Genomic DNA, 23,714 nt, shown 5'->3' on the forward strand with positions numbered 1-23,714 from the left:
ATGCATCCAAGAGTGGGATACTTGTGCGCTAAAGTTAGTCAGCGATGTACTGCCATCTAGTGCTTAAGAAAGGAAATTGTCTTAAATAAATGGAAAGTGAAACCGCATGATTTAGGGGAAAACGCATCAGTAGGCAAGAGGCTGGAGGACATTCGCTCATCCCCCTTTTCATTTGGGAATCTGATGCAATATCAGTTATCAGCATCCCAGCAGCTGAAAGGAATAATATCAGTTTTGGGTTCATGTTTTAATTGCAGGTATCCGACTGAGGACTGTACTCCTGTAACCTACCAAATCTGAGGTCTGCAAACTGAAATGGACAATGTGCAAATCTGTTACTCATCGAGCTGTTCTTAGTCTCGTCTCCAGCCACTGCACAAAGAAACAGGAGGATTTTTTTATGTAGTCCTGTTCATCTGAATAAAGTTGCAAACATACTGTACAGGACAGCGAAGACCAGGGGCCACCATCCTAAGCTATACTTTAAGTCAAATAATGTTAAAATATGTAACCCCTCCCTCATAACTAAACAGACTGAAAGCTGACGGTCAACCCTTAATTCCTCCCTGGTAAACTTAGCCCACAGAGCAGGTCTGTGGTTCCTCTTGCCTGGAGTGTGAATGCAGGACATTTCCAAAGTAGGGAATGAAAGACAGCAATTGAACTACTGCTTGACAGTTTGAGATCAGTGTTATTAACATTACAAGCTCAGATTCTGTACAGTTTCAGGACATACAAAAAAAAATTGACTGAAAAACAGAAACAAAATCAAGTCATCATTATCAATAATATTAATATATATTTATATTAATACCTACAAGGCTGTTTTTTTGTGTTTTTTTTGCTCAAGTTGGGAACAACAACCATTTGTTTAAAAAAAGATTCGGGTATTAATCACTGTATTGAGTAGCGACTGGACAGGGCCCATCTTGGTTCCGTTCAGCCGCCATCTTGGATCAGGACCCTTCCAGTTGCCTCCTCCTGCACTACACCCCAGTTACCAGGTAAACCATGACACAGCTTGCTCACACATGGAATGACAGAAAATAAATTCACAAGTAATCCACAGACAGAGCAAAGCTGCACTTGGCCTCTTTTTCTTCCTGTACTTTTAAAAATACAAAGAGATATGTACTGTCAGCCAACCCCCCCCCCCACACACACACACCTCCTTACTCACAGCCCCCCCCCCCCCCCCCCCCCCCCTCCAGATACCCAATCTAAATTATATATAACAGTATACATCACATCGTTGTGTTACTTCACTTGAACTGCAAAACAGAAGAGAGGAGGAGGGAGGGGGTTGACAAATGAGACAAGGTAAGTCTACATTAAATATGATTTGCAGCGGGTCCCCACTTCAAAATCAAGGAGAAAGTTGAACCGAAATAATAATGTATTTTTTAAGCGGCGTCCATGACAGATTTACGATGACTCCTTTTCTTGGCAGATGATTGGCCGTTTTGGACTCTGCCTGGGTCTCCACGAGTCTTCCACGCCCCAGGAGCAAGGGCAAGTGGGGGGGAGGGGGGGGTTCAGGGTTCATGGTGTAGGGACCTTGGTGGGGGCGGGGGGGGGGGGGGTGGATAACTTGGTCTCTGTTAATCATTCTTCTTCTCTCCATCTGGTTTGTCTGTGACAGCGGCGATGGCAGGGGTGTCTGTTACCGCGGCGACCTCCCCCTCCGCCGTGCTGTCCTTAGACGGGTCCACACCGCTGGTGCCAAACTCGTTGACCCGGTTGGGGTCAACCCGGTAGATCCAACGCTGGTACAGGTAGACGAAGAACACCACATCTAGGAGGTGGACAGACAGGGAGAATATTATGGGATGTGTGGTACAGATGTAGGAATGAGCCAAGATGAGAAGAGTAGGAGGACAGAGTAGATCAGAGCTGAAGACCCACCATCTCTGAGGCATCCTATCCTGTACATCATGGGCATCTTGATGACGAAGGCAAACAGGTCGTCTATGAAGGTGTTGAGGGCCTTGTAGGTGAGCATCCTCCATGGGAGGTGGGCCACAGACTTCATCTTGTAGTTGATGAACAGCTGCGGCGTCATGGTGATGAAGCCTGGAGCCAATCAAATGAGCAAGACACAGGAAACGAGATGAGGTTAACAACTCAGCATGTAGATAACATCTGTGAAGCAGGAACAGAAACAATGTGGACACTTGGATTAGTGGACCTTGTCCTGGTCTGCTCAAGACCAGCGCCCTCGTTCAGCTGGATAGATAAGGGCAGGGCCTTGTGAATGATAATAGACTGGATATATACAGACACCAGAGGTTGTCAAATGGTTGATCAATAGGCTACAGACTGCTGCTTTTGTGTTAGACCGATCTAATCAATTAGCGGGTGGAAAAATACGAGTCAGTCTTAAACAACTGTATGATGTTTGATGATTTGATTGAGGCCTCAAAACATCACTATTGAGAAGAAAAAAATAAAGGATTTTCTTAACCATTATCTGAGCTTGACTGATCTGCAAAAATCAAAAACCAATACGTGTCCAACTAGATCTCCATCCCACACACCCGACTCGAAGCAGACAGAAGCCTGTTTTTAAAGGACCTGGGAGCCTATTTAAAGTATTTGAAAGTATTTGTTGAATAGAGGATTGAGCGCCGTGTGAGTCAGCGACTCACCGAAGGTCAGGAGGAAGCCATAGAGCATGCTGAGCACCCAGGAGTACCAGCCTTTGTGCTCTACATAGAGCAGACTGTAGATGGCATAGCAGCCGAACAGAGGATAGAGCAGCCACGATAGGTACTTGAAGGCCATCTGAAACGGGGGGGGGGGGGGGGGATGATGAAAGAAAGGGGAGGAGAGCAGAGGAGCGGAGAAAGAAACAATTAGTACATGTAGATGAATCCAAACCGTTCAGTCAGATGTCTCCTCTGGTTCAATAAGGGGTGGAGTTGGGGCGTCTAGCAGGTGCCGGGGTGTGACTTACATCGTCGTAGATTTTGGTTGAAGACTTGATGTACGTGGACTTGTCTTGGAATACTAAACGTGGAATGACCCCTGCAATCTTGTTCTCTCTGTCCAGCTGGGGAGAGATAACAGACAGAATCAACACAGTACAGGTGTCACAGTTCTGACCTTAATCCACCATGACCCCACAATCTTTGACCCCTGGCCCTGGCTTGATTCTGAAGCACCCACACTGACCCGCTGAGGATTCCACCATCACCCTTTGACCCCTTAGGAACCCACCTTTGACCCCTTAGGAACCCACCTTGACATCCATGACCTTGGTGATCTTCCAGAAGTCGATGAGCAGGCCGATGAACACGCTGACCTGCACCACAAAGTTGGTCTCATTGTCCAGGATGTAGAGCAGCACCACCAGGGACTGGAACACCCCAAAGATGATGGAGCGCACAGACAGACCCTCCAGGGACTGACGGCTGTTCCAGAACTGGATGTCTGAGATGGACAGGAGGAGGAGAAAGAGACAGACGCGGGATAAACGAGAGAAGAGGAGACATGAGGATATCTCCGGGACTGTTTCTCACACCACAAGACCCCCTCCGTACGGACACCACCAGAAACAGTCAGACAAACTCACCATTCTTGAAGGCCAGGAACTCAAAGATGCTGTGTACGATGGAGACCACAATGGTGACACCCAGCAGGTAAGGGTTAGTCTCCAGCAGAGCCACCTACACACACACACACACTTCCTTAGTGACCGTTACTGTAGAAACCGCATGGATCCTAGATTATAAATACAGCCTAGCAAGGAGATATGCAACAATCACCAGGCAATCACTTAGTGGCTTGCAACAACACATGTTATTTCATCATGGATGCCATCCTGTATTAATTCACCAAATAAAAACAATAAATGATTAAAGCTTGTCAGGTGTGAAGTAAAGTGGAGGGCAGGGGAGACTGACAGCTCAGCACTCTTGGACTCCCTCAACTACAACATCCAACCCCCCTAGATCCCCTTTGACCCCTGACCTTGACGGAGTCCTGGTCCTCATCAGACTGCTCGTAGGTATCCTCGGGCAGGAAGTTCCAGGGTGAGCGTGCGTTCTGCGCGGCGTACAGCTGCCAGCGCCACAAGGAGAGCGGGCAGTACTCCAGCCGGAGGGGCAGGGCCTGCTGCGTGTCGTTAATGGGGTAGTAGTCCTTCTGCAGGTTCCAGTAGTCGTTGAAGTAAACAATTGGGTAGTAGTCACCACTCACAGCATCAAACTTCACATCTGTATAAGGGTTGGCGTAAAAAGCAACTTTAGGGGCACACAGTGTCCAAGCCCTGAAACAAGCCCTTTGACGCACTACCGTTTTACTTTTATGTGGGACACTTTTTGCAGTCTTGAATGCAAATTCCCATCAACCAAAATGTGACACAAAATACTTTATTATTTTTGGTACCCCTCCAAATGAGGGTTTGATATATACATTTAGCAGACGCTCTTATCCAGAGCGACTTACAGTAAGTACAGGGACATTCCCCCGAGGCGAGTAGGGTGAAGTGCCTTGCCAACACAACGTCATTTGGCACGGCCAGGAATCGAACCGGCGACCTTCTGATTACTAGCCCGATTCTCTAACCACTCAGCCACCTGACTCCCTTGATATGACCCAATGAGGTGTGTAGGGGTGGTAAGGAAGAGCTTACGTTGGTCGAGGGGAGGGGGGACTGAGCCCTTGACCCATGCCGTGTGGTCGTCCACCATGTTGATGGTCAGGTTGGGGTGCCAGTGGGAGATGACCTCTACTGGACCGTGGCTCTCTGCTCTCTGTGGTGGGGTGAAAGGGGGGGGGGGGAGAAGAAAGGGAAAGTGGAAGGGGAGGGGAAGACAAACAGAAAGAGGGAGGGGGAAAAGGGAGAAAGGGAAACAGAAAGTGAAAGACATGGAGGGGCAGCCAGAAATCAAAACAAAGAGGAACAGATGTTACAAGAAACCTTACCCACACAGCTCTGCATCATCACATACATGTTTATACAGCTAGCTAACCAGGTGTGCTCTGTGTGGCCCAGTTCTAGATCAGCCCCTAGTTGCTATAGCAGGCCTAGGTGGTGATGAGTGGGGTATAGTAACAGATATGGAACAATGCCAGATGTCCGACCTTGATCATCTCCGGATCAGCCTCAGTTTCCCCCGTCAACAGGTTCTTGGTCTTCATGAACTTCCTGCGCTTGAACTTGTTCAACACTGTCGGGGTTAAAGGTACAAATGAGAGTTGGTTCTGGTGATCCAATGAGTTTGATATCAGTTGTTTGATGGAGATAATCTGTGTGTGTCTGTGAGTGATGCTGAGAGGGAGAAGTGTGAGAGCAGAGCAAACGTTGGCTTCTTACTCCGTGTGGAATGAACCGTGGCCAGCCTGCGGTACTGTCCCTTGCGTTTGGGGTCTGGGTGGAACCCACTCTTGGTGAAATACACATGTATGTAGAGGGAACCATTCATCTGTACCGACTGTTGCACACCAGACAAGAAAAAGAGGGACACCGATGAGAAAAGACTCTCGCTACACTTTATTCAACTTTAATTTTTTTTTATACCAGCTGTCACCTTGTATTCTTTTTGACTCCTCTCCTGTATCTCCCTCCCTCCCCCTCACTCAATTCCTCCCATCATTACCCCTTTCCTGTCCTCCACAACCCCCCCCCCCCCCCCCCCCATCCGTCCGTATTGTAGCATCCTCCTCCTCCTCACCTCAGGGATGTCCAGGTCCCTGTAGTGCTCGTAGCACCCATCCCCGTCCTCTCCCATGTTCCAGTCTCCATAGATCAGGTCTCTGTGGAACCAGAACAGGGCCTCTGTGTTGTTGAAGTCGGAGAAAACCTCATCCTGTGAGATGTACACATACAGGTCCTGGAGGGGGGTGAGAGGAGAGAAGTATAGAGAGAGGGGGGAGACAGTGCGAGGCAGGAAGGAAAAGGGAGAGAAGGAGGTGGGGACCGAGAAAAGGAGGAAGAAAAAAAGAAAACAGTGAAGCTGTCATTTCTTTGACTCATGACATTTGGCATGAAATCCACAGTGAATACCAGTTCCTTAGCAACAGTCATTGTGTTTAACCCATCCTGAAGCTAACAAGAATGAAAATCCATATCTGCTTCTTTCTGAGCAGCATCATATGGAATGTGTCGGAAAAATCTATACATTCCCTTTCAAATCTACAGGGAATTTTAAAAGCAAGTTTCTGTTAGGAACCCGTTTGCTGTGATGTACAAGAGGGGAGGAGGACGTGTTGTTGCAGGCTGCAGTACCATGAGGCTCTCCTTGGGGAACAGGTTGCGGCTGGGTACCCGCGGTGCCCCTGCAGGGGTACTGGGGTCTGGGGTGGCTGGCCCTCGACGGAACCAGCTGCTGATGGCCCAGATAATGAAGATCCTGGAGACCGAAAAACGGAGGAGGAGAGAGGTATGGAGAGAATGGAAGAAATTAGGGGGACAACTTATAGACAAGAGAAACTGGACTAAATGACCGAGCAGATACAACAGGGAGAAGTGAAGGGACAGAAGATGCTGAGGCCAGGTCAGAATGCCAACACAGGGACCAAGCACACCATTCCTGAGGTCAGTTTGTTTGGAGATAAGGGTGTTGGCTCTCTCTTCTCTAGAGGAAGTGGCCTCTAAGACAGGATCAGACTCTCTAGACACTCATTAATGAAGCAGGGACAACACTTTATTAACCTCCTCCCCCCTCAGGGAACTAACAGCACCCTGGGGGGTCTTTAAGGAGCTCATGCACTAGTTCTAACTGGTGGAAGCTCCAATACAAACACCTCTCTGCTCTTGCTCTCAAACAAACACAGGCACAATAACCAAACAGCTCAGAGTCAAACAACTACAGACAACCTCAGCTTGACCTCAGGGTGATTTCCACTACGATCAATAAGACTCTTTTTTGTAATTGATCCTATAATTCAGCCTGAGCCATGGTGTTGGACATTAGACAACCTGTCTTTCTCATCCTAAACCCTTATATACATACACACACACACACACTGTGCACCTCTTCAGTATCACAATGGTACCAGACTCCATGTTCATTATTTGCCCTGTGACAGCTCCAACCCTGACCCTTGACCCCAAGCCAGAGGTCTTCAGAGGGACACAGCAGCTTACAGCAGCGATTAGACCTGTCACACTGACCATGACTGAGGTCAGAAGGGAGGCTTATAAACTAGTCACAATACCATGCTACTTCTCTCCAATAAGAATAAGCCCCCCCGCCCCACGACGAGCCCAAAGGGCATCACCCATTGATGACAAATCCACACTGTGTGCGTGTAATGAGTGTGTGTGTGTGTACAGAGTGTGTGAGCCAGGGGTGTGTCCTACCTGAAGAGGACTCCTTTGATGACCTGCCATGCGTTGGGAGGGGGCTGTGGAGGCTGCTGCTGAGGGTCCTGAGCGTTCTCAGCAGTCTGTACAGCCTGGCCGTCCGCTGCTGCACCATTACTGCTCACCTGCACACACACACACAGTTAAGTCTGAAGAGGTGATGTCCACGATCAAAACACAAGCAATTTAACAAAACAAATGCAGACGCAGTATCTTAAGCATAGTTTTCATGAAGCTATGTAATATAATTACAATGATATTGTATTGTTATGATATTATAAACAAGGTCACATTTCTTTAGAGGTGGAGGCAAGTCTCTTTGTTTTCACTGGTCACATTGACCACTCAAATACTGAGTAGTTGTGTTGTATAGGAAGACTGATTAGAGGGGAGAGGAATCATGGGAGGAAAATATTGCGAAATCACAAACGGCCTGTCATTGGGCAGTAGTCATCTGAGACAAACCCAAGACAATCACAGGCAGACAGGTTCTTAGCGTTCCAACTGAGGCACAAAATAAGAACCCATGCCAAGTCATGAGGCTGCTCCCCATATCTCAACATCACATCTCCCCTCAATGTCACCAACATACTGCCGGTACAGCCCTAAGGGCCAGAACAGCCCACAGAAGGCAGGTCTCAGCCAACACGCCGATAATCATCACCACTCTTTATAGTGGACGGGTCTAGGCCTATATCATCTATCTGATTCAAGCCCATGGCTACTGCCATATCTGCGCTGAGGACCACCATCTGTATAGGGGCAAACATGTCAGTCTTATTTTGTTAGCCGAGCCAAAAGATTTCATTATCTCTAGCAGATGCCCATTCTTTTGAGTGGGATAGATAAGATTTAGTCCATGGACAAATAGCAGTGACCACCATAAATCCAAGAAAGGTTGTTATCTGATTTAGCCTACCTTGAGATAATCATTAGCCTACACTTCAATCCCCCAACTATGATTAACCTTGTGCTGCCTTCGGGTCACATGACCCAAAGGTTCATAACGAACCATCGTTGTGTTTACCCAATTTTACCCTATACAATATGTTTTTCTTTTCTTTTAACCTTTGCAATGGGGGGGGGGGGGGGGGGGGGTCTGAGACAGGCCAACGGTTAAAAGAAAATGCTTCACTTTGTTTTTTTATGAGGCAAATTTGTCGCAATACGACGGTGGGTCACAATGACTGATGGGTCAGAATGACCCGAAGATCATTGTGAAGATCAAGAACACAAGGTTTAACATTTAACTAAAACAACTGGTCACATAATTCACTGCTTCCGTGTGGTTTGCTTTTGAGGGGCAAGTCATTCCAGTCTGTCAATGTTTTACTGTATAACAGTGCAAAAGTGAAATTTAGAAAATATTGGATGAGATAAAGGGGGTAACAGAAAAAAACGAGGGAACGGTGTTATTGAGAGAAAAAAGGAATAGGGTGATTAAAGGAAGGGAAAAACAGCTGTGGTTCCATTGCTCAAGCAGTCAAACTCATTTTCTAGAGTGACAGTATCTGATTCAAGGCGTGACTGGTTTCTCTGGAGATGACAGCATTGGATTTCGATAGGCGTCTCTGCATTATGAGTATATTATGTTGGAGAGACGTAGGAGGTCTGTGCGAGCCAGAGACAATGTATTGGCGCTGGGGGTGACAACTGAGGACTCCCGTTTCTCATGCGAAATCGTGTAGAGACATCTGTCAAGGCACAGTTTATTGAGACAAAGCAAGAGAGCTGTCAAGTCCATATGTGCGGCCTAAGATGTTCACACCTGTAGAGTCCTGGACGTAAAGGTAACCACACTAGCATGAAAGGATGGAAATGTGTAATAAGTATAAAACGGGATGAAGGCGCGTTGAGCCATTTAGCTAAGCTTACATTGAGTGCGTATTTGACACTCAAAGGCCAAACATAGCTGCTATTTATTTTGAATATTAAGCCAGGACAACAACAAACACGTTACACTGAGAAAACCTCGACTGAATAGCTGAGAGACTGCCCCCTGGTTACCTACAACCTTACGTTAACACATACCAGCTTATGTAAAGTTAACTGGATAGCAAGTAGCTAGGCTACCTACCTACTTGGCTAAACTAGCATCTTAATCACTGCTCTGAATGACCACCCATTTCCATACAAGACAACAGATAAGGTTAGCTAGCTAAAGTATTCAGTTAAGTGGCTGCATGCATAAGATTTGTAAAAATAAACGACTAGTCAGATTACGGACTAGCGACATGACAAATTATTGACAACTACATTTTCCCCGTTGACAGAACAGGCCGGCTAGTTAGCTTGTTCACCATGCTAGCTAACGTTAGCTAGCTACTCAAATTAACCACGCTGTTAGTGCGGAGACGGTACCGAATGATACTAGCTAGCTAACAAGCTAACCCAAGCACAGCATCATTAAGCTAGTCAGGTGCCTACTTATCAAGATGATATAACATTGCATACATTCCCTTCACATCAAACTAGAGTATATGCTAATAAATATTTTGCAGAGACACGTATAGCCAATTAGCAGATTCAGCTGGGTAGCCAAATCATTTCTCAACAACGCATCGTGAAAGGCAGGGGGTCGTTTTAAAACCGACCGGCAATTGACAACGTCACTCTCATGGCTCTTGTGAATAATCGTCCACGCAGTTAAGTACCTGACCTGTCACTCTCGGTTTTTGGATTTTACGACACGCCTCTGTCATATTTGTCAAGAATGGAAGACCGTCAAATAATTTCATTCATATTTTTTTTACCTCGCCGTTGCTGACGGTGGTTTGCGGAGTTGCCTCTGTCTCCTGCGTCGCCATCTTCCCCGTCTCTGTCGCACACTGCTGGCAGAGAATCACACTCCTCGCGTTAGCTCAGCTACAATAGGCTATAGGTGTGACGTGTGCTTGTATAGGGGCAGAACAGATTATTTTTCCCTTCCCTACCCCCTTTTTTAACGTACAGGTAGCCGGGACTGTAAAGTCAGTTTTTATCAGTGATATACCTGCATTGGTGTCAGTATACCGACTGGTTTTGGCATATTCTATATATTTCCTTGTCCCGTGAAAAAAATCTACCTCTTTGGCCAATTCAAATGTCAGGCTATTGGACCAGTGACTGTCCAGTACCTGTGTTTTCTAATCAACACAACTTCATTTGTTATACTGGCAAAATGCGTTTTATTATGCACAAGATATCATTACACATTATGGCACATAAACACCAGCACCTTTTTATGTTTTCAATGGTTTGCAATAAAAAGTAAATCACAATAGCCTGTCAGTACTGATCAGACAAACAGAGAAAATGACAAAAACCTTGACTAATTTGCTTAAGAATTTCACGTTTCTCTTCTAAGCATCACACCCTCATGTGGGTGACTACACATGACGGATCACATGCTGTCATCTGCCAGTCCTTCTGAAGCAGCCACTAGTCCTACAACAACAGAGCCTATTAGAGAAGCCTGGGTGGAGGATAAAAGGCATGTAATTGTGTTGGAAGAGTGCATTGTTGCCAGCAAAAATGAACTGTCTATGAAAGGGATGCTGTCGATATGGACAGACGTGTTTGAATTACTCATACATGCAACCTTCATTACTTCCATCCTTCCACAAAGAAATCACTGAGTTGACATGACTTTGTTTGATAAAAAGAACCAAATACTAGCTTTGACAAATACAATCATGTCATTTCTGTGATTACAAAAAGTAGGTGAGATTAAAAGTATACAAACAGTCCACAAAGCCTCATCAGTGCTCAGGCATTTAAGTAGGAGTGTGAAAAAGTTGATTGAGATGTATGCTGGAAAATTGGGATGAGTAAATATTGAGAGGTAACAAAATGGTTTTCTATTTCCCTCGGACACAGGAGAAGACACAGATGTTGTCTAAACACACTTCTACCTTCTCAGCACCAATTCAGTCAGCATTTGTACCCTCATACCACATTGCTAGGACAGAGAGAATTCTCAAACTGGATGGAGTTTCCTCTATATTTACAATAAAAGAAACATTTGGTTGTAGTAAGAATTGGGAAGAAATGCACAAAACCAGAGGTCAAGAACCAAGACAAAACACTAAGTTAGTGCAAACTAATTGAGAATGTCTTTCTTCATCCTCTCCTTCATAAGAACAAGAGGAACCACAGGGTTATTCACTCAAAATACAAGTCATTCTTTAAATAAAAGTCAAAGACAATGTTATAACAAGGCATATTGGATGCATGTACCTGTTTGACATGAATCAATATCAAACATCTCACAATAGAACTACCCTTAGCAACATACAGTTCTTTATATTTGTAAAAAATAAAATAAAAATGCATGTAGCCTATGAGTATGACCTATGAAACTGTTCTATACAATCATCTTTGTACACAAAAAATATATAGAAATGATCGCTTAAATATCTGAACAGATGTGGTACAGAGTTAGTGTTTTACGGCCATCTTGGGAGATACCTGCTCCAATTACAGACAAACGTTACTGAGGGGAGGAGATGGGTGCAGGGTGCAGTGGAAGTGTGAAGACATTCCTCACACTTCCTGGTGACGAGGTCACATGCAACATTGAATAGATTATATCATAAACGCTGTCGATAGATGCTACAAGAACTTTTCTACACTCAGTCAAGACTCCCCATGTTTTGCTTTCTCTACAATTTTATTTATACGAAACAATGGAAGAGATGTGTGCTGGACTGTTTCCTATTTTTAGTCCAAGTGATGCTTTAGGGATGACGCAAAACGCAGCGCTGCCTTAATCCCATAACCTTTTCCAATCAGAACCAGTGCAAAACCAAACAAATATAAAATAGTGACACTCAGGTGTCCCTCGCTTCTGGTTAGTGGCTGGACAGAGGCCAAAGTGGAACCTTTCAGATGGGCCCCTTGAAATTATGACATCATCATCATAGTCCTACATCTCATCCAGTCCATAGTCCTCCTCTGGGAAGTCTCCCGTGGTAACCGTCAGGGGTTTGACAAAGGCGCCATACTTGTTCTCACACTCAAAGTAGCGTTTGCCGTTCACACTGTTAAGGAGGGAGGGGAGACAAGAGGGGAAAGAAATCAGGAGTCAGTTCTCAACAAGAGGAGAAAGCCTTTAATAAACACCTTGCCAGATTCAAGCTTATTCCCAGAGGTAGAACTCGAAATTCATGTGGTTACTCTAGACTCCTACCACATTAGACTATATTATGAGGTTATAACGACCTCACAGTGTCAGATCATCTCTCACCATCCATCGTGTTTCCCCAGTGGCTCGTCGTACTTCACTCCAACCCAATGGCCTGGCTTGAAGTCTGCCGTACCTGCAAGTCAGAGGGCTGAGTCATTATGCACCTGACACTGACGGAGCAAGACTCCAGGGGCTTAAATACAGCTAATAAACACTATTGTTTATATAACTGATAAATAGACTTAAGCTATTCCATTATAAATATTTAGTTAGTGGCAAACAAGGCCAGTGTACATGCAATAACTAGTAGAAATAACTTAGCTGTTTCATTACATTGGTCAGTAGGTATTGTGTATAATACAGTTTTTATTTTATTATTATATTATCTTTTATTGTTATTATTGTCCGCTACTATCTATTTGATTATTAAAACTACACTGTTGTAGGTAGCTCCGCGGCACAAAGCTTTTCATTGTACTTGTATATCCTGTAACTATGACAATAAACTTGAATTTAATTGAAATACAAATACCATTGTGCGGACACAAAGGCTTGTCTAATACAGCGAAAGTCGTGTCAGCCAAACAGGCCTCTAAAGCCTAAATCCTAGTGCTGGGAAAAGGACATAAGCTGCAACCTCACTCACCAACATACATAACCGTGCCAATCTTAGTGGGTTGCCCAACAACCTTCACTTGACAGCGGTTTCCGACGGTGATGGCAGCAGCGGCCGCCTTCTCCTCCTCCTCGAGGGCGGCAAGCTCGGCCTCCTTCTTCGCAGTCTCTTCCTCATTGAAACGTCCGACTCTCTGCTTCTTCATGAACGACCTCACGGAATCTGAGAAAGAGGAAGATGGTGATCATCCATCATAATGACTTTTCCAGTATCACATCTAGGATGAGAGTCTGAGCAAATGTTAGGGTTATATGATACTATAAGCGAAAGCTTAGCCAGGCTAATTCGATATAGGAGCTAAAGTGCATGGACCAAACTCGGCTTTTGGGGCGCAATTATAATCATTCAACTACCATTATTGGTTTTTATCCTTGAAAGACCATGCACCTTTAGGTTAAAGCTGGCCTTGACCTTGCGCCTGATAAACAGGAAGTATCACACAAGAGTCAGCACATAGGGAGTACCACTGAGGCTCAGATAACCTCAAGTTAACGTGTTAGTGTGTTTCAGTGCCACAGAGTGCCTGATGTAAACACAGGAATTCCCAGGCCTGCCACAGCTATGATGGAGGGATGGCAGTGAGTGGGAAGCTGCTGTACCTGTTCTCTTCTCATACGCGTCATCTGTGATCTCAAACTTTTCCACCTTGGACAGGTCACTGTACTCTCCAATCTGAGCTCCACTCCGATCAATCACCTGCAGGCACAATCAGTCAACCATCATAATCCCCACCGCCATCATCAGCACCACCATCATTATTGCCACCATCCTCAAGATAGCCAAGTTTCATAACCACCATTACTACATGTTAGTCTCTTTGACCATCATCATTATATTTTAGAAACATTATCAATACAGATGCGTCTCTTCACCATGATCAATCTTTTAACTCCGCACAGCAAGGTTCATCAGGGTCAGCACCATGGAAAGCTGTGAGCACAACTGAAGCTTGACTGTTGTCTGGGTATCTACATCTATTGTCCTACATAAATGTCTGTGTTTAGCCAGATCATGCTGGTTTGGCCAGGCATCCCGGCAGTGTCATTAAAATGCTACAGAAACAGACTGGAGTTCAAAGAGTGCCAAGTCATGCAGTGGTCAGCGTTACTCAAAGGCCCTCAGACCAGCGGTGGACTGAGAAACCACCCCATCAGTGTCAACATGACTGTATGCTTCAGTTCAATAACGGATCCAGTGATGTATAGGAAATATAGAGGAAATAGTAGGTGTTTGCCCAAGATTAGGTTAAGTCTGTTAGTGTGTATAGGACACATGCAACAAGCTCTGACCTGTCTTTATTTGCATGGGCTACTTACATGTATTCTGCAGTCATCGTCCACAGCATAAGAGCCAAGCAGAGCCTCGTTGTTGTCCAGCTTCTGCAGGAACTTGTCTGAGGTGCTGAAGAGCTGGAGATCCATACCAGCTGCAGGAGTCCCAACCACCATCTCCAACTTACTCTAGACAAGACAAAACACACACACCTAGCTCATCAGATATATAGAAAAGAAACATCATCATTGACTAATTTTCCGAGTCTAGGCAGAGTCATCATCATTATACCGTGTGGTATGCTTTACTGCATTCCAGTGGGACTACATTGATGAACCACACCTATGTAACACCGAGAACAGGATGCGGCGCACTGGTCTCAATTGATTCTCCTACTACGTATCATACTCGATGTGGGTAGCTCATTAACTTTGAGGCAAAATATGTAAAACGACATTCGCTTGATATTTAGTTTGTTTAAAGGTTAGCTAGCTAGTAGCCTAACTGTTACCTTGAACTCTGCAATGGTGATTCCCCTGTTGAATCTACGATTCGACTCAAACGAGCTCAGGGTGCTGGTCAGCCTCACCGCCACCGTAGGATTGGTGACTACTGTCACTCCACAGTCCATTTTTTACTTTGGTTTAGAGAAAAGTGAAAAACAACTGCGGGAAAATAGACACATAATAAAGATGTAACTATCGATACATGTAAGCTAGCACAAGATACACTGCCAAATATGGGGTTAGCCGGCGGTGCAAGTGTGCGTACGTTGTCACATGAGGTTAGAGTCCGCGCGCTAGCTAGGCTAGCCATTCATGCATTTTTTACTCACCAATGTTCCTTTTGTTGTTCTGCTTAGAGCTATTGAACCCCTTGGCAATACAAGTAATATAATTTGACTTCTCTTAATACTTGTAAATCGTTCACCGGATCATGTGCGGTCAATTCAATGAAGAGATGGAAGGAATCAAAACGGTAGTCGGCGGTTGTTTTGTTCCCAGGGATGAACGTCGACACAGATTCCTGCTACGCCCAGTTCTGGAACTTTCTACACGCCCACAAGCTCAAATGACCAGTCACGGTCATATAAAAACGTAGGGTGGGGAATTGTGTTAGCCAATGAGTATCACATTTCTTGACGTAAACGTGCTTACGTACCTCAGTGAATCATGTTGATGGTGAACCGCGCGGGGCTTTGGGCCACGCCTAGTCTCTAAGAATTGAGAAAGGGATGACGGCAAGAGTGAGCTACATTGTAACCACACCGTGGCGCTACAGTGTTATGAAAGCTGACGTTGTAGAATTGCTTTTGGGGAAATAATGGGCTTAATTTGTGTCAACATAATTATTATTCAAATACGCTTAAGTATAATAATTGACGAAACAATTCATTGTACACTACATTTCACAGGGGCCATGCTAAATATTACATTTTCTAAAAGTGTAAGCCTAATTAAATAAAGCAGCCAGAAAGGAGCAGACTTACCAATTGCTTACATTTTGTGTGGGTGATTTTCGAGTTAATATCCACGGGACATCACTGAAGGTGGAGCGACACGTAGCATGTCTGGACAAGAGCAAATTACAGAGATGAAAGAGTGTGTGTGTGTGTTGGGGGGAGGGGGGTAAATTCACCAGCCAGAAGAGTAAGGGGGTAAGGGTATGGGGGAGGTTTACATTCCAGGTAGAGGTTGAAATGGAGGCGTTTGAGCTCCACTTCACCTCACCTGGTCTTGTCTGAGTATCCATTAGGTCACATCGCTCACTTTGTCTCATCCTGCCCCTCTTTATCTCACTCTCGTTTTCACTCACTCTTTCTCTCTCTGACACACAGTGTCACACACACACACACACACACACACACACACACACACACACACAACATTTCAGTTTTCAGAACATTGCAATGTTATCACGAAACTATACACACGAGGCTTTTTGTTCTGTTAGCAGTTAAATGTGTGTGTGTGTGCGTGTGTATTTGGGCAGTGTGTACTTGCATGGTGAAAGATCATGCTCATGTGATCCTCAGATGTAGAAACTGGAAGGACAATAATCACACACGCACATGCACAAACACATCTGTAATTGATACCATACACAGCCATAAACTTTACAGCAAGAGCAGAGACAGAACATGAGCTGATTTGCCAGTCTGGTGTACAGTTGAAAAACGTCCGTTCCAAATATCAAGATAATATTCTGTACTTCACATTAAGTAATTAAAACAACATGCAATCTTCAGTTACGTAAAACAATTGTATCACCAAACTGCAATTAAATGACTTGTTAGATTAAACTAAACCCAATGTCCAAAACCCCGACATACAACAGAAACCACTAAACAGAGATTTAATTTTATGGGTGCAATGAATCTTTGAGATTGACAAGGGGAGTATGGGAGTAGGGGCGTGACGCGTGTGCATGGCAGGCAGTCGTCGACGGACGAAGAGAATGGGTCTGGGAGAGAGAACGAAGGGGAGGGAGGAGGAACTACAAGAAGAAAAAAAAGTTAAAGTAAAAATGGCTTCCTTGTCTTTGGACTCTGCAGAGCAATCTGAGAATAGCCCGGAGGAGTCTACCGCGGAGCCCGTCGAAACGAAAGAAGACATAGATCCGGACGAAGTTTCGGAGCAACTGCTTCAAAGTTTCCAGAACTCTGCGCTCAGTTTTTCGACCGACCAAGTAGCATGTCTGTGCGAAGCTCTTTTACAAGCGGGCAATGTGGATCGCCTGTGGAGATTTCTCTCTACCATCCCTCCTTCAGCAGAGCTGCTACGTGGCAACGAGACCCTGCTCAAGGCCCAGGCACTGGTCGCTTTCCACCGGGATGAATATAAAGAGCTGTATGCTATTCTAGAGAGCCACGACTTCCACCCCAGCAACCATGGGTTCCTTCAGGACCTGTACTTACAGGCGCGTTACAAGGAGGCGGAGAGGTCTCGGGGTCGCAGCCTAGGTGCCGTGGACAAATATCGGCTGAGGAAAAAATTCCCTTTGCCAAAGACTATCTGGGATGGAGAGGAAACGGTGTACTGCTTCAAGGAGAAGTCTCGAAATGCACTGAAAGAGTGTTACAAAAGTAACAGATACCCTACTCCTGACGAGAAAAAAAACTTAGCCAAAGTCACCGGGCTCTCTCTCACTCAAGTCAGTAATTGGTTCAAGAATCGACGGCAGAGAGACAGAACTCCGTCTGGGACCCATAGCAAAAGGTAAAAGCAAAAGCCATCTCCGCATTGTTTGAAGTCACTTTTTTTTATTTACTAAGAGAAACAGAATGTTGTCATTTTAGATTGAAAAAAATGTTTTTCTTAATTTAGTGACGTGAAGCCAAAACCCGACAACACGGAAAGATATCAAACAACCAAAGGTTCAACCCCCTATTAATAGATAGCCTAGTTGTAGTTAATCTCCACATATAATCGCTGAATGAATGAACCTTTGACAGAGAAAACACCAGACAGGTCCTCGAGAGCACGACTCTAAGCACAAGCGTGTTGCTTTGTTGTGAAATGTGAGATATGGGCGCCCACTCTGGCTCGAGTTTCCTGAAACTCTGCACCGCAGTCTCCCCGCGGACCTCGGCGCGCCTCAGAGGCCATGCACCTCTGGGAGAGCGTAGAGGTGCGCAGAGAAGGGGAGAGGTGTAGTCAGAGGGAAACTGATACACAAGAAAAGAACTAAGGAGTGGGTGGCTGTTTTCATAACATTTACCTTTTGATAGAAATACATTACTTTGGCAGCATCAAATGGTAACTTTGTTTCTCTCCAAACCACTGCACTGTAGTTTAGATCATGTTTTGCACCAGGATGAGTTTATTTTAGTGTGTCCTGTAAACTTGGCCTCTTTGCTATGTGGAGGGAGAGGGGGAGACAGAGAGGTGTGTGTGAGGGGAGATAAAGAGAAAATGCAGACAGCCCCATTGCTTTTATCTTATCTGACTGGGGATTGTAGTGGAAAGGGAGAGACAGTCAATCTGTGCTGACGATTGTCCTCCTCTTGCCTCCCACTGCCCTCCCCCATCACTACCTCCTCTGAGCTGTGAATATGCATCCTTCTTCTCTCACTGGGAAACACCTCCACTCACTCCTTTTTCACTTTGTCTCCTTTTTCCTGTCTTCCAGCGAGTCAGATGGCAATCACAGCACCGAGGACGAGGGCAGCAACATGGATGACATCTCCGACAAACCCGATGACATCACTTCCTCTACCGCCTCCCTCATCTCCCTGGCCAGCGCCCCCTGCAGCACGGGAGGCCAGCTGTTCCTCAACGGCACCGGGGGCTTCCTTACCGCTTCACACCCGCTCCTCCTCAACGGGAGCTCTCTGATCTCCGGGACGGGGGGGAGGGTCATCATCAACGGCCTGACGCTGAGTGACGGCCACACTGTCACCCTGAGCTCTGTTCCTGCCAACTCCCCTCTGCTCCTCAACGGGGCCCAGGTCATCTCCTCGAAGCCCACTGGGGGGGTGCAGCGCCAGGAGCTGAGCGTAGGCCTGGCGCTGGAGGACCAGGGGATGTGTGCCATGGAGGCCCAGCCAAGTAGCCTGCCCACGGTGGTCCTTGGCCCCAGCACCAGCTCCACCCCAGGCCCGGCCATCTCTCTTCCCCCATCGGAAGACCTGAAGGCGGATGGTGGGAGCCTGGCGAGCCCCTCTGCGTCAGCCATCCCCACCCTAGACTTCATCAATGTCCCGGAGGGGATGGTTATTAAATCAGAGAACGGCATTCACACAGTGACCGTCTCCCCCTCCTCTTCTTCCTCATCCATCTCTCCAACTCTCTCCTCCCCCACATCAATGCCATCCCTGGTTTTGACTCAAAATGGCCACTTCCAGGACCCCCTCTCCCTACCCTCTTCACTCTCCTCTACTGGTGTGGTTATCTCCAGTCCTTTAGTCCCCCTGGCCAACCAACAGGGCGAGTACGTAGTGTTTGCCACTGCTGGCTCCCAGTTGACCCCCTCCAGTTCCATCTGCCAGGTAGTCTCTTCCTCTGGCTACCCCACCCCTCCACAGGTGTTCTCCTTGCCCCAGGTCGTGCCCTCAATCCAAGGCATCCCTGTCTCCCAGCTGGTCCATTCTGGAGCTCAGGTGTCCCAGTGCCCTCAACTGGTCCCTGTCTCCACCCTCACTTCCTCCCTCCCTCAGTCCACCCTGTCTGGCTTCCAGACCCCCCAGACACTTAGCTTGGGTCCCAAACCTCTCACCCCCCAGCAGCAACAGCCTGGGGCCTCGACACTGGGGGAGGGCACCACTATCCTCTCCGTCTCCCAGTTGAACAACAGCCAGCTCGCCCAGGGGCTTACTTACCAGCTGGGGGAACAAAGCTCCACCACCACCCCCTCACTAACCCAGATTCAGACCCAGGGGTTAACAGGGGCACACATCAGCCAAATCTCTTCCTCAACACAGGTGGTTCCGGCCCCCCAGTCCAAAGACACGGTCATGGGCAGCCTCTCAGCCCAAGCCCATTTGGTGCCCCTCTCTCTCCCCCAGCTGGTGCCAGTCTCCTCCATCCCCGTCTCCTCTTCCGGGTCCCTCGCCTTCCCCCAGGTAGTCCCAGCCTCCCCCTCCCTCTCCCTGCCCTCCACTGGGGGGGGCTTCCAGATCATAGCCTCTGGACCAGCAGCAGGGGGGGTCACCCAGGGTCCCTTTAGGATCAACCAACTTGGATCACTCCAAAGCTTGGGCACACCCACCAGCATTGGCCCTGGTGTCCAGCTGCTCAACTCTGGGGTCATCCAGCTCCCATCAGGCTCTCCAGGTAGCTGAATCCATATCTTTTCTCCTGTTCATCTTTCAATCTACCAGGCAGATACGCCATATATGAGATGAGCCATATAGTGCTTTGTTCATTTCAACTGCAATAATGAGTGTCAAGGTGTCTCATCTCATCATCTCCTGTCTTCTCGTGTCCTCCACCCCTCTACTCTCCTTTCCTCTCCCCTTTAGGTAACCTCCTCCTTGGAGGAAGTCCTATCCTGAGTGTCCAGCAGGGGAAGCTGATCCTGACCATCCCAGCAGGTATCCAGTTCACCAGCCTACCAGTCAAACCCGTCCCCGAGGCTTCCCCTCTGTCATCCAACAGTGTAGGCCCCCTCCTGACCTCCGTCCTCTCACCCCCAACCTCCCTCCCCGTCTCCGCTTCCAGCACCCTCCAGACCTCCCCTCTCTGCTTCATAAACTCCTCCCAGCTCTACGGCACTCCAGACTCTGGAGGCCATATCAGCCTTGCCCCTCCGTCGATCCCTTCCCTGCACACCACCCTAGACCCCTCCTGCACCCCCACACCTCCCAACACCCTCACCCCAGAGAGCATGCTGTCCCTCAGCCCCATGTGCAGTGGGGTGACCCCCTCCACCCAGCTCCCCCAGCCCACCTGGAGCCCCGTGCCCCTTTCCACCTCTGCCAGCCTGACTCTGTTTGACATCCGCGGGAAGGAGGATCTACCCGAGGACCCCGCTCTGCTGGGCCTACCTGGAGGTGAGTCCCTGCTCCTAGGGAGTCCTTCCCCAGACCAGGATGGGGAGAGGGACTCCCAGCTGGGGGATCCTGAAGAGATGGATGGGGACCCGAAGATCCTCACCCAACTCCAGTCAGTCCCGGTGGACGACGAGCTGCGATTGTAGACAGGACCTCTGCTTCCCTGTAAACTCCACGTTCTAGAACTACAAGACTTGGAACAACCTGGGACCTTCCTTTCATTTTGTCGCCTCACCGGTCGCCTTGTTTCTGTTTCTTGGATTGTCTGGTTGAAGTTGACACAGTTCATCTTTTCAAGACTATCTCTGTACGTAAGGTGTGAGAGGACTTTTCTTGGGATAAAACATGCCCTGATTGACGTGGATGGGGGCAGAGTTACATGCGATAGGACAGCAGGATTGTAAACCATATGGATTGACTGGCAGGAGGATTTACAGGCTATCCCCCAGAGTTGTGTTACTGATCTGCATTAAGACATGTACTGGACATTGGTCTCGCATACCAGAGCCCCCTACTTCCTCTCGCTCCCCAACACTAGTCAGGTCAGTCTGCCTTAAAGTATTTCCTGGGTGACTCAAACCACTTCTGGTGTCACCATGGAACCCATGTCAGAGGACATCCTATGGCCTAGTTTCACCCACAGGAGATCCTGACAACTCTCCAAAGAACCAGTTGTACCTCCTACCTGCCTGTTCTTCCCATGGAGCGGTCGAGTGGAGAGGTCGTCTCCACTTCCTCGTGTACGTGGACTTTTTACAGACATTGGGAAAGAAGTGGAGTCAGGAAATTCAACCTTTTCTACCCTACTATGCAATCAACGTTTAGTGTATTGTACTGTGTCCTCTGCATGACACGTTCTGAGTTTTGGAACACTAATACAGATTACACTCAGTGCACATTACTACATGCTATGTGCACATTATGAGAGTACTGTACAATCGTACTACACTATGACTAGTTTGGTTATGAATGACGTATGTATTCTGTGTGTTTTAATATTTAGTGTTTGGATTTTGAGAAGTCCTAAGTGCCTTATTTCTGGGATCAAATCCGTCTGTCACCTTTATGTGGTCTTGACTGTTGGATTTTGCAGTGATACAACATCAACCCAGCCAGGTATGAACATGTAAACCCTAATATGAGTTGTATAGTAACTCTTATCTCAGTCAGTGTAGATAAAGGCAAAATATGAACTGACGCTACTTGGTTGCATGATCCTTCTTGTTTGAACGCAGACGAAACAAATTATTTGACCATTTTGCACATTTTGATCCACATCCCCATGGTCACTCTGTCCTGTGTTACGATGATGACTGTTCCATTCTGAAAACTCCCTGTCTTGCCTCCTGGTGACTTTTCCCTCTCAGCTATTACACTCAAGGGCTGAGTGGCTTACAGTGGTGGGATTCTCTGGTGTGATTGTGCGGCAGTTTCCTTCCATAAAAATCATAGCGGTTAACAATAGACCTTGGTTTAAAACTAAAATAGTCTTACATTTGTGGTGCACTTGATTTAGTCTACCCAGTACAAAGAAGCCAAGGAAACTGTCCCAAAATTGCATAACCAAGGCATGTCAAACTCACCTCAAATGTGTGACTTTGTAAGTGAGCCAGGTGTTTCCTGCTAGAGCCACACAGACTGTAGATGAGTCTCTGAAAGATCAATGGTACACAGTCACCGTGGAGTCTTCCTCCTGACTATAGCGAAGGTCATCATTTTTAATCTGTGTGAGTTTTGTTGTTTCTTTTCTATGTATATTTAATGCATGTATCAATCAGTTTAGATTAAACCATTAACTTTAAACGGCCTGAATGGCAATAAGGAAAACGGGCATAGGAGACAAAAATGAGGGAATATTGTCAAATGTTTGGTGATTTACAAAGATGTTGCCTTCCCCATCCCTGGACTCTGCATGGTCCAGCCATCTTTAGAACATGATATCCAGTCACCATGTCTGGCTAAGTGATGGATCATACATACAGCTTCAAGTGGAATGAGACTGGTGCACTTCCATCTCTTGCTTGCCAAAGCAAAGTGTGTGTTTTGAGTTGCTGGCTGTTGGCAGAATTGTTCATTGCTTCAAAGCAGTACTTCTGAAGCCTGATGCAATATCTGACTTGGAAGCAGAGGAAGTGTGTGTGTGTGTGTGTGTGTGTGTGAGAGAGAGGGTTAGAAATTGTGAGTGTTTTTCCCTCATATTGTGGTGCTCGAAATGCTGTTACAGTGGCTGGTGAGTTGTGTGCAAATCTAAACCAAATTCCCTCACACACCGACAAATAGACACACACACACATAACTTCCGCCTGAATGAACCAAAGATAATGTATGTTGATTAACATTTTGGATTGTGAGTAAAGGGATTGTTTGTGTCCTACAATAACATGTCTTCTCCTATAAGAGAGGTTTTGTATTTAAAGTTATTATATTTTTTATATACAGTTTTATTGTGATATTGTAATAAACTATATGTGAATGCACAGAGTATCTCTGGTCTTGGACTTAATCTTTTCTCTAAAGTAACAGTATTCTAGACAAGGGAATAAATGGATACTTTCTAGATAAGTATAATTATGTTTTTATCAAACGAATCAAAGAGTCTTACAACTAAAACGTATGATCAAACTAAACCAAGTTGTGAGCATAATCTGCACAAGATAATTCATCTGTTGACAGACCATTTCAGCCTCATTTGGTTGGGAAATAAGATTTAAATACCCATTTTGTGTGTGCACAGCTCCATGTCGCTTTCTTTCCGAGTGAATAGAAACTGAACGACGTGTGTGCATGTGTTTTG

At 46.4% G+C, this 23,714-nt stretch overlaps 3 protein-coding genes across 4 annotated transcripts; 1 reads left to right on the forward strand and 2 right to left on the reverse strand.

The window, feature by feature from the left end:
• Nucleotides 1-671: 671 nt before the first annotated feature.
• Nucleotides 672-10,158, reverse strand: clptm1 (CLPTM1 regulator of GABA type A receptor forward trafficking). Its single transcript, XM_067246904.1, has 14 exons — nt 10,066-10,158; nt 7,310-7,437; nt 6,233-6,356; nt 5,679-5,837; nt 5,321-5,438; nt 5,089-5,174; nt 4,637-4,757; nt 3,973-4,217; nt 3,575-3,668; nt 3,242-3,432; nt 2,957-3,052; nt 2,649-2,784; nt 1,906-2,073; nt 672-1,795 (listed from the first exon to the last, which is right to left on the reverse strand). The coding sequence occupies exons 1-14, from the start codon at nt 10,117-10,119 to the stop codon at nt 1,602-1,604; spliced, it is 1,914 nt and encodes a 637-aa protein (XP_067103005.1). The 5' UTR covers nt 10,120-10,158; the 3' UTR covers nt 672-1,601.
• Nucleotides 10,159-10,455: 297 nt separating this feature from the next.
• Nucleotides 10,456-15,448, reverse strand: tbcb (tubulin folding cofactor B). Its single transcript, XM_067246974.1, has 7 exons — nt 15,263-15,448; nt 14,939-15,092; nt 14,472-14,615; nt 13,755-13,851; nt 13,126-13,317; nt 12,540-12,612; nt 10,456-12,333 (listed from the first exon to the last, which is right to left on the reverse strand). The coding sequence occupies exons 2-7, from the start codon at nt 15,056-15,058 to the stop codon at nt 12,219-12,221; spliced, it is 741 nt and encodes a 246-aa protein (XP_067103075.1). The 5' UTR covers nt 15,059-15,092; nt 15,263-15,448; the 3' UTR covers nt 10,456-12,218.
• Nucleotides 15,449-16,953: 1,505 nt separating this feature from the next.
• On the forward strand, nt 16,954-23,402 carry six5 (SIX homeobox 5). Of its 2 annotated transcripts, XM_067245944.1 has the most exons (4): nt 16,954-17,645; nt 18,559-19,070; nt 19,101-20,201; nt 20,390-23,402. In XM_067245944.1, exons 1-4 carry the CDS (start codon nt 16,954-16,956, stop codon nt 21,064-21,066), a joined length of 2,982 nt encoding a protein of 993 aa, XP_067102045.1. In that variant the 3' UTR covers nt 21,067-23,402. The 2 variants fall into 2 exon arrangements, with proteins under 2 accessions (XP_067102045.1, XP_067102044.1); XM_067245943.1 differs by having other exon boundaries at nt 18,559-20,201.
• Nucleotides 23,403-23,714: the final 312 nt, after the last annotated feature.

Source organism: Osmerus mordax, chromosome 11 (genome assembly GCF_038355195.1).
Source record: "Osmerus mordax isolate fOsmMor3 chromosome 11, fOsmMor3.pri, whole genome shotgun sequence".
Taxonomy (NCBI): domain Eukaryota; kingdom Metazoa; phylum Chordata; class Actinopteri; order Osmeriformes; family Osmeridae; genus Osmerus; species Osmerus mordax.